This window comes from Microtus oregoni, unplaced genomic scaffold (assembly GCF_018167655.1).
Source record: "Microtus oregoni isolate MIOR12 unplaced genomic scaffold, Mior012 000061F_ref0000440, whole genome shotgun sequence".
Taxonomy (NCBI): Eukaryota; Metazoa; Chordata; class Mammalia; order Rodentia; family Cricetidae; genus Microtus; species Microtus oregoni.
In genome coordinates, this window is record NW_024543871.1 from 8,613,009 (window position 1) to 8,628,728 (window position 15,720).

Sequence of the window (15,720 nt, forward strand, 5' to 3'; positions counted from 1 at the left end):
ATTTTGTTGTTAAGAATTACACTTATATAATCATGAAAACTTCTGAAATGTTCCAACTACTTTAAATTTCAAATAATAAACAAAAGACCACAAAGTCATACATTCATCCACATCCTGTCCTGAAGAATCAGGTATCTCTAAGCTCAAAAGAACCGAAGAGCTCTAAGCAGCAAAGGCTTACCTGATACTGTAGAGCACTTTGCCATTTTTGGAAATCCGCAGCAACATGTTGTCAGTGGTGACATCATGAAAATTGGCACCTTTCTCATTGGCAAAGAACAAATCTGGTTTCTAAATGGAATCCAACATAGATGGATCCAAATCCAGGGAGTCATCCGGGTATTCACTGTATGCCAGCCGTGAATCATTCCACTGTTGTCTCAGAAAAATGTTCACTCGATAGTCCTATAGAAATGTCATATACAAGGGCTGCTTATTATCCAATCTGGCTTAAGAAATATATTTACTTAACTTTTCACTTTCTTTCTGATTTGATATAGTGGTTTTGTCTGGTCAAACAAGTCGTGGTACACTTTGGTCAAAATAAAGCATTCAGTTCTACTAGAATTTGAGGTGGACAGGAAGAAGAAAGAACAGAACACCAATTAAACAGACTGACTTTTTTGATTTTTTATGCTTCAATTATTAATTTTGCATTGAAATAATATTAATTTAAGATGGTCTTTCTGTAGAAAAAGACAATAATGAGCACAGAAGTCAGACTGTCATGGCAGATTATCAAATAAACTCAATTCATTTTCTAAAGCAGAAATGACATGATTTCTAATCTCTTTTTGCTTAGATGCTCTGTATTGAAGAAAACCCACTCTTCAATTTGGGAGGGAAAATCTTATATAGCCATGTTAGGATAGTACAATATTCTTAAAACCTTAACAACATTAAGATGCTTCCTGTTGACAAAATGATTCCTTCGCAACTACTTACTTTCAAAACTCTTGAATATTTTATTGAATTCTCTCCATGTGTTATGTTTGCATTAGGCAGCTTGATGCTTCAGTCAAACAGACAATTTTCATGTTGTTTCTAATATGAATACTATCTGACAAAGGTTTTCTCCCTAGTGGGAGCCTCTGGTACAGCCCCCATTCTCACATGATCTGGGTATTTCCTTCTGTGCTAATGAATCAGCCTGTTACTATGACTACTCTCCGGAAGGCTTGGATTCAAAGACTTTTAGGTTCATGGAAGCCCTGGCTAACTTCATGGTCTAGACTCTGACTGAGACATCGTCAACAGTCCCCAGTCCTTCAGGGCTGAAATCAGAGCTTCAGAGCTTCTTGTCACGTGTGGCTATTAAAGGTGATGGGCATCTCCATTTTTTTCCCTCACCTTTTGCTTAAGCTCTGTTGGCGTCATCTTCACATCCTTGGCATCTAGTTGCACATTGAGGTCTTTATTTTTCTTAAATGGTGATTAAGTTGTCTTTGTCTACTTGAAAACTTTCTAATTTAGGTTCCTAAAGTCTCACAATACCCATATTCCTAAGCAAACAAATGTGACTGTTCACTTTGCCAGGTACAATGGAAACCACTAAGGGATGGCATATTTTGATTAATTCCCTTGTGGTCAAAAGAAAAAGAAAGTTTTGGAGGTAATTTTGTACTAAACTATTAAAATTTCTATGGCACTTTTTAAGGGAACAAACATTACTTGTGACCAACCTCATAGAATATTTCGAATGTCATTGTTCTTGGGAAAGATGCCTAAAGTAGGCTGGAAAAAGCTGATAATCAAATAGTTCCAAATTATTGTAAATCAGTGATAAAACCCTTGATCTTTTAGAAAGCCTGCATTATTAAAACTAATTACCTGCAATGATTGGTTCCTGCCAGTGGTGGTCTCTGTGTTTTTGGAACCTGTCCTAGAACTAGCTCTTGTAGACCAGGCTGGCCTCGAACTCACAGAGATCAGCCTGTCTCTGCCTCCCAAGTGCTGGGATTAAAGGCATGCGCTACCACCGCCTAAATATATACATATTAGAGTACTACTCAGCAGTAAAAAACAAGGGCTTCTTGAATTTTGCATGCAAATGGATGGAAATAGAAAACACTATCCTGAGTGAGGTAAGCCAGACCCCAAAAGATGAACATGGGATGTATTCACTCATATTTGGTTTCTAGCCGTAAACCAAGGACATTGAGCCTATAATTAGTGATCCTAGAGAAGCTAAATAAGGAGAACCCAAAGAAAAACATATAGGTAGCCTCCTGAATATTAACCTTCAGCAGGCGATGAAAGGAGACAGAGACAGAGACCCACCTTGGAGCACCGGACATAAACCTCAAGGTCCAAATCAGGAGCAGAAGGAGAGAGAGCACGAGCAAGGAACTCAGGACCACAAGGGGTGCACCCACACACTGAGACCAAGGGGGTGTTCTATGGGGAACTCACCAAGGCCAGCTGGCCTGGGTCTGGAAAAGCCTGGGATAAAACCGGACTCTCTGAACATAGCGGACAATGAGGACTACTGAGAACTCAAGAACAATGGCAATGGGTTTTTTATTCTACTGCACGCACTGGCTTTGTGGGAGCCTAGGCAGTTTGGATGCTCACCTTACTAGACCTGGATGGAGGTGGGGGTTCCTTGGACTTCCCACAGGACAGGGAACCCTGATTGCTTTTCGGGCTGAGGGGGGGGGGTCTTAATTGGGGGAGGGGGAGGGAAATGGGAGGCGGTGGCGGGGAAGAGACAGAAATCTTTAATAAATAAATAAATTAAAAAAATAAAAAAAATTAAAAAAAACTAATTACCTCAGGTTTTCTATTGTATAATATAAACATTGTAATTTGAAAAAGCTTAGCAGGCAGCTTCTATTTAGATTTTTTGCACGGCAAATTCTCAAATCAGAGTGGATGTGGTTTGTGGGCTTAGCTCAACATCTACCCCAACTGGCTGTCCTGGTGAGTTATGAAGAGAATGACAGGATCTCAATATTCTCAGAGTTGTTCAAAGAAACCAAGGGATTTCTGTCAGAAAGAGATTATTAGCAGATTGGTGTGTTTTTGTGAATGTGTTACTGAATCATCAGAGATTTTTGTGAATAATGAGTAAGAAAGTCTGATTTGTGAAAATTACAGAAGATAAAATTAAAAATGAAACGACCCAGTGCTCATATACATGTTGGTTTATATGGCCCTTAAGATTTCCACTGGGCTGACCTTCTGGAGACCAGTCAAAAGAGGGAGGAGTAATAATACTATGAGCAAAGGGGTCAAGACCACGATGGGGATACCCACAGTTGTCCTGAGCTAGTGGAAGCTCACTGACTGTAGACTGATAGCTGGGTAACCTGCATAGTACCAATCTAGGCCCATTGAATGTGGAGGATGGTTGGGTTACGGGGGCAGTTTGTGGGGCCACTGGCAGTGGGACTAGGACTTATCCTTATTGCTTGAACTGGCTTTTTTGGAGCCCATTCTTTTTGGTGGGATACCTTGCTCAGCCTAAATATAGGGGGAATGGCCTTGGTCCTGCCTCAAAGTGATGTGTCAGACTTTGTTGACACCCCATGGGAAGCCTTACCCTCTCTGAGGAATAGATAGGGGGTGAGTGGAGGGAGCAGGAGGAGGGGAGGCAATGGGAACAGGGATTGTTATGTAAAATGAAGAAAGATAATTAATTTTTTAAAAAAAGATTTCTCAAGCAAGGAAATGAGGCCTCTCCAGTTTATGGTGCCCATTTCCTTCTAGGTTCCTAGAGTAAGAATCCATTATTAACAGAATTCTTGAGGGTAAGGAGAGGTCCATCCTTGTTTCAGCTGGAAATAGGAAAGAAGAGGCTCTCCTCCTCTAGCCTTATCTAGAGATCCTCTAAGTCCAGGAAGTGGGAGCAGCTGAACATAACAAAAGTGAAAGGGGTAAATATCAGACTATTGGGAGAACAGCAGTCTCTTCACCAGAATGTATTTTGGGGTGCAAAAAGGCCATTTGAACCTAGCTAGAAATCAGTGGACAACAAAATCACAAACAAAACTCCCTTGTGATCATCCTGTGCCCCTGAGAATGAGTTAAACTTGCCTATTGACCTACCCTAGAGAATATTAAATTAGTGACACAGTATATAAAAGTGATGACATTTAAGAAAAATATCTCGACATAGATTTTCATAGAAAATTCCCATGGGTGTTCTCCAGTGTTTCCTGGTTTTCTATTTTGAATTTTATAGCAAGAAAATTGTGAAATAAAATTCTTTGTAATGTAAGAATTTTTAAAAGAATGAGACAATTATATCTCACTTCAATTATTAAATGTATAAGGATCATTTAAAATTAATTATTTACACTATTTATAAATAATGCTAAGTAGAAGGGAAATATATTTATATCCAACAATTATATACCAGAGCTTTGGTTTATTAGTATCCATTACTTTGAATGTGTAGTGATTAATATTTATCCATGATTAGGTTTGTTATGAGATATACCATTTTAAAATAAATAAGAACTTTTAAAAGTATTTAAAAACAGACAGGGAACTCCCAAAATATAGAGAAAGTAGACAGTCAAAGAAAATGTTTTGCAGCCATGCCTGTGTAATTCTTTTAGTTCTTTATAGTTTTCAATATATAATAAACATTAGGAACATGTAAATTACCAATGTATCATTTCTGTTTTTTTTGCAAATAAATTTATGATCTAATAATAACACAAATCATAAGAGAGTAGTTATGTGATTTTGTAGTGTTTCTTTGACTTTCTGCTGGTTCCACGCTCAATAAAATATTAAAGGGAAAGTAAATACTGAGAAACATGTTTAAATGAAGGCTATATTCTCTTTTACATTGCCTGTACTCTCTAAGGACAGATTCTACTCTAAATAAATGGCATATTTCTTTGTGCTATAATTTATTTCTATATTATTGACTTTCTAAGCATTGGCTAAGGTAATAGAAACATTTATATTATATGTGCATGTATTTCACTCTATAAACAAAGTCCATGTATAAACTGCATAATCTTTATTATATCCTTAATACTGGTAATATGAGTACCTACATTCCATAATAATCCTTTATGTCAAATTTAGTATTTTTCAAGTTTCTTTTCTGACACCTTCTAAAGCTATGCCTACTTCGTAAACATTGCTTCCTTAAGCTGAATTATTTTGCACTATTGCATTTGTACATAAAGATGATCACTTTATCTCATAAATACTCATATCAAACATTATCATTATGTCTTATTGCTTGGTATTTGCATGTTTTTAATATAATTATAAATATATTGAAGGTATATTTATTTATCCATAATTTTTATGTCACACTTCAGTTTTTAAACCTGTCAACACTCTAAAAACATTTTCCATAATCTCAAAACTGTTTTAGTTTTAATGGGAGAACTTGTATTTTAAATTATGGTTGTAGGCAGTTGATTTATGATGAATGTGGGTTTTAATATTTCACTAATAACTTAGGGAGCAAGTTCATCTTCTGCATCAGCTTAACAGAATATAAGATTTATGGAAATGTATTGATTATTCTTTAAGATGTCAGAAATCATTGACATAATAATACACTGTCTCTTGCAGTTAGCATCTTCTTGTGATACACTCATTCAACTATTCAATGAAAGGAAACTTCTACGCTCTTTCAATGGTTACAACACAATAAGTAATCATGTCAGCTTCGGTCTACCTTCTTCTCTAAGTTCCTGGGAAATGCAATTTTAGATCAGAGGCAAAGTAACTCCATGAAGTGCAGCAGTAACTGGCAAATACATTTCTATACATTCAACTGTCCCTCATATCTGTTAAATGTGCGGAGGCTTACAAACTACTGCTGAGGCATGAGTAGTATAATAGCATCCATAAGGCCCAGATGGCACAGAATCCACTACCTTCTCTCCAGACAGCCACTTAAAACTGGGAAAAAAGCTTCTCGCCCCCATTTTCTGATGTTCTAGTCTTTGGGAGAGCGGCACACCACTGGTATGAAATACCCTTGACTGTTATTTATGTTGCCAATATTTTCTATTTCTGCCTCAAAATTAATAAAGAGGGGATGGTAACTATATTCCTTATCCTGTAAATTCGATTGTTATCAGCAATGAAAGAAAAGGAGAAAGAAAGAAGGAAGGATAAACTAACATTTCAAAACTATAATATAACCTGTCTCGGTATATATCCCTTCCAAGCCTCTTAAATATTTAAAACAATACAAAACTATGTCTTCTGAGTAATCATACTACAAGGGTCAAATACCAATAATTTCTTAGTGAACAAGTATGTATAATATTGAATTTAATAACTTATATCATAGTGATGACCCATAAAACTGTTCCTTCCTTAAAGATACAACATTATGGTGTCCTGTGAACACATATCTCCAATACTTGTATCAAAGAAGGGAACATTTGTATTGAATCTGTAAGTCATTACTTTGTTAACAGGCAGCATTAACAATAAATTAGTGTGATTTCAGTAACCATGGGGGGGTCAAATTGTATAGAATCAAAAGATATTTGAGTTCGTAAAACAGATAATCATTACCCCTTCTTTAGAAACGATCAACCAAAACTAAATCTTTCAATAATGTTACTTCAGTCACTGTAAGAGAATGATATGGAAAGCAAGAGACTATAATAAACATATTCAGAAACTCAGTTTAGAAGCATTCTTGGGGAAAAAATTGCAGAGAAAGCAAAACTATTATCCCAAGAAAACAATGCTAATTCATGGCCTCGACTACTTTATTAATATTCATTGAAGCTAATTTTTTGACTTCAGCTATAATTTTAGTTGGTGCTCCATTTCATGGTCAACCATATTTTGTGAGTCAAATTTTGAGTAACTATCAGTAACAATCTTGTAGAATCTTCGAGTTTTAATAAAGGAAATATGTGCAAGTATGTAATGGGCTAAATATTTATAACCTCTCAAAACTTGCTTTTAAGATTCTAACCCCCAACCTGATATTATTGAGAGACAATGCATTTAAGATGTTAAGAGAACTTTCTATAATGAGAAGATACAAGTCAGCCGTCTGTGTCTTTACTAGATCCCCGATCAATACTTGAGTGCGCTGGCCTTACTTTTCACATTCCAGCCTCCAATATGAGAGAAAGAATTTCTACAGTTTGTAAGCCATCCAGTTTGTGCTCCTTTGCAGCCTGACCCAATTAAGACAGGTTGCATCAGGTAGACACCCAGGCAAAGCTTCAGGCATCTTGGAAGCCAGAACTCTCTTTTACAATACAGCAATTGTCACACCATTATTAAAAAACTGAAATATCAATTTAAATACTAATTTGACCCAGTCTGCTTTTGCAAGTAAAGTTTAATTGGATGTGATCACATTCACTTGGTCACTAGTAGTAGTAGTATCTGCCCTCCACCAAAGAGCAGAGTTGAGAAAGCATCAGAGAGATCACCTGGCTCCCATGATCTTAGGTATTTGCTATCTGTCTTTTTGCAGGAAGGATTTGCCAATTCTTACCCTAGGTAACATGATAATTTCTTCTTGGACATAAACAGGATAAACATTATGTAAGAACTTGTTTTAGTTTCACATCAAAGCCATGAGAAAACAATATATATGTATTTTCAACACCAAAAGGAGCCTATCATGACATCAAAATCTAATAAGTGATATAAAAGAAGCACACTATGCAACACTCTTCTAACATGCAATTTGATCTACCTTACACAGCAGCTAGCAGGCTGTTGACATTACCTTTGAGCACCAGTTTCCTCTTTTCATAGGAAACATGACAAAGGACACTTACTAAGTGGGCAAGAAGCACCTAAGCAGCCAATTTGCTAAACAACCCTGTAAGTTTTAAAGACCGAGGAAAATTGGGTATCCATAGCTTTCATCTTTTCATCCCTTTAAATGTTTAGCTTCTTGTATTAATGAACACTGAAAAGGTGCAAATTTACATTTTTGATTGAGAGTAAAATGCAATGGGGAGATTTTATCAAGGCAACTTAGGAATCTAATTAATGCAATCAGCATTAGGTCGTGCAAATATGGTCATTGAATGCCATCATGTAAAGCTGGTGACAGTGGGCTGCTGGAAACGTTGTTGCTCTTTTAAAGATAAAAGCAATAGAAGAGACAGAAACTGAGTGTCAAGTCCAGAGTTGGGTTGCTATTTCCATGCTTAGTGTTTCATATGAGTCATTGATAGCTGTATCAAAACTATGTTATTTAGGTAAAATTCTTAATGCACTACATATCTTGCTAGAATCTTATATCTGGAATGCTGTTTTGGAGTAATGTTTAAATGGGTACTAGATACACATTATAGTTAACGTTTTGCCAATAAAAATGACTAGTAAAGGTAAATTGTTTCTTCCTAGTATCAAAAACACCTCAGAGTACAGTAGTTCATTAAAAACGATCTTAGAAGCCTAAAATAGAAAACCTACATTTGTTTTTACTTCTCAATGCTGGCATATGTTCATTTTTTACCTCTTGAGTTTTGTAGGATTCAAGTATTATAGAATTTGATCAAATTCAACTACTATTTCACTTTGGTCTCATTCAATAAAATGCCTATATGATTTAATAACCATGTAAATTAAAAGCAAGCAACTGACTAAGAGCTTTAAATAAACCATGTGGATACCAAGGAAATTCCTTACCCCATATGCAATCTCCAGACTCTAACCTAGAGCTATGTGGGGTTTAGTTAATGATCCAGTGGTATGAGTCACTGGCAACAAGCCATTATAGCACACTATATAGTTCCTGAAACAATTTCTAATGTGAGAATTATGTTTGTATCACATATTTTTCATGAGTATTTTAATGTGCTTATTTTTTCAAAGGTGCTCATTTTTTGTAATTGCTGTGATCTTAATACTACTTTCTACTGCTAACAAAATTACGTGTGCATATGTAAACATGGGAATGTATATGCATGCTCTTATGAATTGTTCCCTTTTGTGATGTCATAAATGTGCAACAGACAGGCTTGATGATATCCCAGCTTTCAGGAAAAGTAAAAGACTGGAAATACCAAGCATGTGTCAAACTTTAAAATTCATACTCATGAAACTTAGGGAATGTACATATTTTAGTACTGTTAAATACACATTATGTTTATTGCTACTCATTAGACCAACTCAACAAAAATTATGTGTTTACAAAATTACTCTGGGGTAATGGGTAAAATATCATTGAGTTTTATGTTGTAGCTCCTTGACAAACGGCTTTCTGAAATGAAGGTTATAAATGTCTGTTTTTAGAGGGTGGTGATATTAGAGATTGGCACTCAGTAAATGTCACATAAACATGCAACAGTGCTGTGATCCCATATCCCAGTCCTTCACACGATGGCTTCAATGCTCAGTCCCACTCACCATTGTAGTTTCTGCTATTGACCCAAAGCTGTTGATAAATATGTTGCATGTAACATTTACAGGAGGCCCTGTAAGTTGAATAATAGAAAATTTGACAGGTTGTGTTCATAGCATAATTGAGTCACGTTTTTCTCTTGCCAATGGCACTGTAGCACTTACCATGGTGGTTTCTGTGACTGATCCAAAACTGTTGATAAAAATATTGCAAGTAACGTTTACTGGAGGACCTGCAGAATGCAATAAAAATATTGCAATAGACATTGAAGCAATATTACAGCTCCATCAACATCTGTGGTTAAAGATGTAAATAAAATGAAAATGATGATGAGACTGTAAAGATAAAAAAATGACTCAGAAGTGTGTAATAACTTCCCAATAGTACTTTGAATAATGATAATTAAGCGATGACAACTTACCTCCAAAGAGTTTTGAATTTGGAAAATATAAAATTACTTAGTTGAATTTATCAGCATAACTTTATGTGACAATAATCATTTGGTTGACTACTTTTCTTCAATCTTAAGATCATCAATGTTTTAGATAATGCCAATGGTAATGAAATAACCTGCATCAACACAGGGCTGAATTTAGGGGTCCAGGTGGAACTGGATCATGTCTTAATCAATGTGTTACTTTGATTCTTATAATGCCTCTGAATTTACCCCCTTTTTTCTATATACCCTCTGATGTGAAAAATAGTGTACAGAAATACAAAACAAACTAAATGAACTTACATTAAGACATAAACACATGTAGAAATGTCATTGAATATCTGTACTCTGGCCAGAGTAGATCTGGTGTTAAGTGATGATTGCCATATTGTCTACCCTTATCTCCAGAGGGGTGAGACTAGACTCCCACTAGCCTTCTTTTCATCTTGCCTTTTGTCAACAGGTAAGTCATTGTCTGATGGTTCCTTGCTTTATGTTTTTCTGGGGAATATGTTTATTGCCTCTATGGGCATTTCCCCAAATACTAAATGAGATAGAAACATGCTGTTGCAAAACATCTATCCACACAGTGCTTTCTTTTTCCTGCAGAAATGCATCCCTCTTTACTTGACAAATTTTTATGAGTTGAGTCCAAGCGACACCCTAGTTGGCTCTGTACCTAACCAGCCTGTAAGCTCTGAATGAAGAGGAGTTTGGCATGAAGCCTTCCTACAAAGCTCGTAGGAAAAAATTAGTCTTTCTTTTTCTTAGCCATACAATTCTATCACAAATCTATTTTCTGCTAGTAAGAAATAAATTAGACAACAAGGGGCATGACATGAGAATTTGTATGTGTTTGCTTTTTCCCCCTCTCACCATATTTTTTCTCTTCTCACCACAAAGAAATACTTACGTTTAGATCAGCTTATTGAGTACATTTTTATGAAGTTTTATGAAGCAAAATAGAAAGTAAATGAACAGGAGCGTAAAAGGTGTAAAGCCATTAAAAAATGTGCTTCAAACTCACTTTACACTATTATAACATTTTAAATAGGAACTTGCAATTTCAAACCTTAGTTATGAAAGTGTAATAAATTACCTCTTTGTCTGGTCTCCCCCAATGTCTTGGAAAACTTCAGAAAGTTGAACTATATGATCATTTGTTTTCTTCCTACTAACTGACAGTGCGGATGTGTTTTTGCAATCTAAATAATTTTTAAGCTATCAAATCCTAAGCGCATTAACATTGTCAAGTTTGTAAGCCTGGCAACATAGTTTAATAGGTACTGTACTTTCCTGTGTGTCTAAGGACTCCAGTTCAAACCCCGCAAAGCACATTTTCCAAAAGCCAGGTGCTTTGGCTCATGCTTGTAACCCTGGCATGAAGGAACTGAAGACAAGCAAAACCTTGGGAATCCCTAACCAAACAGCACTAATCTACTTTGGGAGTTGCATGTCACTGAGACACCCTGTCTCAACAATAGTGGACGTGAAAAACAATACCGAGGTTGTCCTCTGTCCTTAAGATACATACAAACGAATGCATGTGACGCTACATACATAAACATATACAAACACATTGTTTGCCTTAATCCCCATGAGAGATTTTCTTGCTCCTTAGTATCTGACATTTTCAGTCCTGGGCATTTTGTTGTTTGAAGTTACATTCATATTTACACATAAAAACTTGGAAAGAAAAAAAAACTTGGAAAGAAAAACCTGAGGACAGTGAGCTATTGTAAAGTTAAGGGATTAACATAGACATGTGGTAAGACCTGACACAATAAAATCTCTCTTTGTGTCGGTGAGCTGCGTATGTCATCCCTCAGTGGGGAGGTAATGCTCTGCCTAGCACTTTACAGATGAGAAAAGCTGAGCCATAAAAGTAGTTCCCTGTGATGGTGAGCATTAACAGTCTACCTAGGTTGATACAATTCTAAGTTGACCCAACCTCGAATCACCTGTGAAGAGGGGCACAATGAAAGCCTGTCTCCATCAGGTGGACCTGTGAGCATGTCTGTGATGGATTTTTTTGACTATTTTAATTGATGTGGGAAGACCAACCCTACATGTGGGCAATACCTTCTCGTAGTAGCCCTGAAGAGGATACTTTCTGCTCACTTGACCTTCATTCTTATTTACTAATTGTCTATGCTATTGCTGTTTCTCCTGGTTCATTCACTGATATGATGAGAAGCTTCTGCAGGCTTCCAAGGTGGACTGCAGACAAGTGGCTCTTTAGAAATCTGATGGAGAAGGGTCATCTGTCTATGTGTTACTTTCTTTTTTTTTCATGCTTACATTTTATTTTTTTATTTTTATTTTATTTATTTATTTATTTATTAAGGATTTCTGCCTCCTCCCCGCAACCGCTTCCCATTTCCCTCCCCCTCCCCCGATCAAGTCCCGCTCCCTCATCTGCTCGAAGAGCAATCAAGGTTCCCTGACCCTTGGTGAATAAAGAAACTGCCTTGGATTTGATAGGACAGCAGCTTAGATAGGTGGAGTAGACAGATCAGAATGCTGGGAGGAAGAAGGCAGTGGGGCAGACGCTATAGCTCTCCTCTCCAAGATGGACGCAGGTTAAGATCCTTCCCGGTAAGCCACCACCTCATGGTGATACACACATTATTAGAAATGGGTTAATCAAGATGTGAGAATTAGCCAGTAAGAGGCTAGAGATAATGGACCAAGCAGTGTTTAAAAGAATACAATTTGTGTGTTGTTGTTTCGGGTATAAAGCTAGCCATGCGGGGGCTGAGTGGGAACACAGCCCGCCACTCCTCACTACAGAAATCCTCCAGGCCATCAATGCCAAAGAGACTGTTGAAGCATCCAGCTTCATGAATTGAACAACTACTGGATTTTCAGGCTCTCTGGTGTGAGATGGGCATTGATGGATTACTCTAACTGTATAGTATAGCTATATGTTCTCCCTTATTATATATTTATTTCATCATTTCTGTTCTGATTAGATGTTTTAATTGTCAAAAACATGCTCTTAGATGTGATCACCAATAAAATGACAGTGCTCTATAACACGAAGAAAGAAAACATATTCTCTTCAACCTGTTCATTAGCAAGATGATGACATTCCACAGTGAATTGGATAAGAATGAGACAGAAAATTCAATATAACTATCTAGACTTCTAATTAATCTCCTCCCCAAATATTTCTTTTTCTTGTTCCCATCATCTGTTGCAAGAAGGCCGCTTGTTGGTTCCCAGCTAGCTTAGCCCCAAAATAATCACACAGAAACTATATTAATTAAATCACTGCTTGGCCCATTAGCTCTAGCTTCTTATTGGCTAACTCTTATATCTTAATTTAACCCATTTCTAGTAATCTGTGTAAGCTGTGGCTTACCAGATAAAGTTCGGCATCTGTGTCTGGCAGGGCTCCATGGCTTCTCCCTCCTTTCTTCTCCCAGCATTTACTTTAGTTTTCCCTGCCTACCTCTATTCCCCATGCAGGCCTAAGACCATTTCTTTATTAACCAATGCTATTCACAGCATACAGAGGGGAATCCCAGAATCTCTTCTTATAGTTTTGGTTGCTAGCCTAGCCTTTAACATCTGAGCCACCTTGCCAGTCCTCATTGTCTCTTCTTAACACCCTTCTTTTCATCTCACTTGCATTCCTCCTTTCCTCTTTTCTCTTTTTCCTATGAAATTCAGCAATCTGCCTTTACTTTGTAAATAGACTCTGTTGAAATATTAAATTTGCCTACTTATGTACATGAGATACCATTCCATTTATTTATGCATTCATTAATTTATATCGTTAATATTTTGCATTTTCCAATGTACAAACATCCATCTTGATTTAACATATATGTAAGAAGTTATTGAAAATGAACTTTTGTGGATAGTCTGTAAGTGTGTGTACAGGTGAAAACATACAAGTGTATAGGTCAGAGAGTAGCCTTGGATGTCATTCCTTACACAATTTTCTCTTCTTTTTGGATTTGGGTTTTTTCCTTGGCCTGGAGCTTTACCAGATAAGGCTAGACTAACTGGCCAAAAAGCTACCAGGAGTTCACCCATCTCTGCCTCCCATCTCAGTATTGTTGAAATTCCATGATCATGTACACCTGGGATTTCCACTATGCATACAACTGTACATGACTTTACACTGCTTCTGGGAACCAGAATTCAAGTTCTCATACTAGCAAGACCAGCATGTTATCAACTGAGTGAGTTACACACTCCCCTGCTTTTTTTTACTTCCCTATTCAAATATTTTCATAGAATTCTACAGAATATAGAATTGATTTTTGTGTGTTGTGTGGTGATCCTTATGTTGCAATTTTGCTGAATGCATTTGTTCTAGTAGCTTTCATTCAGATGCTTGGAAGTTTTTCTATACATCTGATGCTATCCTTTGTAAATGGAAATAATTCTACTTCTTCATTTTGAGCTTGGATACCATATTTCTGTTTTTCTTGTTATATTGCTATTGATAAGACCTCCACCACCATGCTGACTAGCAGTCATGAAACAGAAAATTCTCTCTTTTTTTTTGATCATGGCATAAAGTCTTTCAGTATTTCCTCAGGGAAAGCTTACATTGTTGCTAACTGTAGGTTTTCATAATTGCTCTTCATCAAGTTGACGAAGTCCTCTTCTGTTCCAGACTTCCTCACTGAGTTTTAATCCATAAATTATTTTGAATTCTACAAATGCCTTTTCTGCATCAGCTGAAATTATCATGAGACTTTTTTCCTCAGTCCATTAATACATATTACTTTGAGTTTTTAATGTTGGGACATTCATTTTCTATTCTTTGGAAGAACTGAAAAAGATTTGATGTAAACTCTTTAAATATTTACTAGAACTCAAAAGAAAAGCCACTTGGTTCTGAAGTTTCCTTTGTTGAGAGAGTTTTGATTAGTGTTTCAGTCTTTTTAATTGTATGCCTGTTGGGACTTTCTGGTCAATCCTGAAACTATTAGGTAATTAGTATATTCTAGGTGTGTTTTTAAATTTCACATAGCTGTATAAATTGTTTCTAATCTTTAAAATACATTTTCTTTCTAGAAAGCCAATAATGACTCTATTTAATTCTGATTTTCTTTATTTGCATTATCTCAATTTCTTTCCTTTCTCAGACTAGCTAAATATTTGCTGCTTTTTTGCTTCTGTTGAATTATGAAAGACTAAATTTTGGTTTTGTTATCCTTCAACTGTTTTTCTATTCTATGTTTTTTGTACTCTAATATTAAATTCCTCTTTAGGGATTGGATTTAGTTTTCCTTTCTTTTTCTAATCATTGAAGTATAAATATAGTTTATTAATTTGATATTTTTCTTCTTTTTAATATGGACATTTACATTATAATTTGTTCTCTAATCTCTGCCTTTCTTGCACTATGTGATTTTTTATATTGTGGATTTGTTTGGTTCATCTCTTTTTTATTTAGATTTATGGGTTGTTTAAGAATGTGTTTATTTCTAAAACCTTATGAAATTTGCAGTTTTCTGTGTATTACTGATCCTTAGTGTCCCTACCAACCTTGGTTGGAAAAGATACTTATAATGATTTCAAACATCAACAGTTTATTGAAACTTACTTTACATCTCTGAAAAATATTCTGGGTGTAATTGAGAAAAGCCGGGCGGTGGTGGCACACATCTTTAATCTTAGTACTTGGGAGGCAGAGGTGGGCAGATCTCTGTGAGTTCGAGGCCAACATTGTCTACAAGAGCCAGTTCCAGGACAGCTCCAAAGCTACGGAGAAACCCTGTCTCGAAAAACCTACCAAAAAAATTGAAAGTATAATCTATTGCTGTTAGTAGAATGCTTTGTGCATGTCCATTATATCGAGTTGGTTTAAAATTTTGTTCATGTCCTCTATTTCCTTACTGATCACTCTGTGGATACTATTTTCTATATTGAAAATGGTGCATTGAGATATTGCTTAGAAATATTTGTTTCTTCTATCAAGTCTATTGGTATATGTTTC

General features: G+C 36.2%; 1 protein-coding gene across 1 annotated transcript in view; it reads right to left on the reverse strand.

Annotated features, from left to right (window-relative positions):
- The window catches only part of Glra2 (glycine receptor alpha 2), a 192,312-nt gene that overhangs the window by 147,659 nt on the left and 28,933 nt on the right, over positions 1-15,720 (reverse strand). The window contains 2 exon segments of the mRNA XM_041639966.1: positions 182-405; positions 9,484-9,551. Of these exon segments, the coding sequence (XP_041495900.1) occupies positions 182-405; positions 9,484-9,551 (292 nt within the window).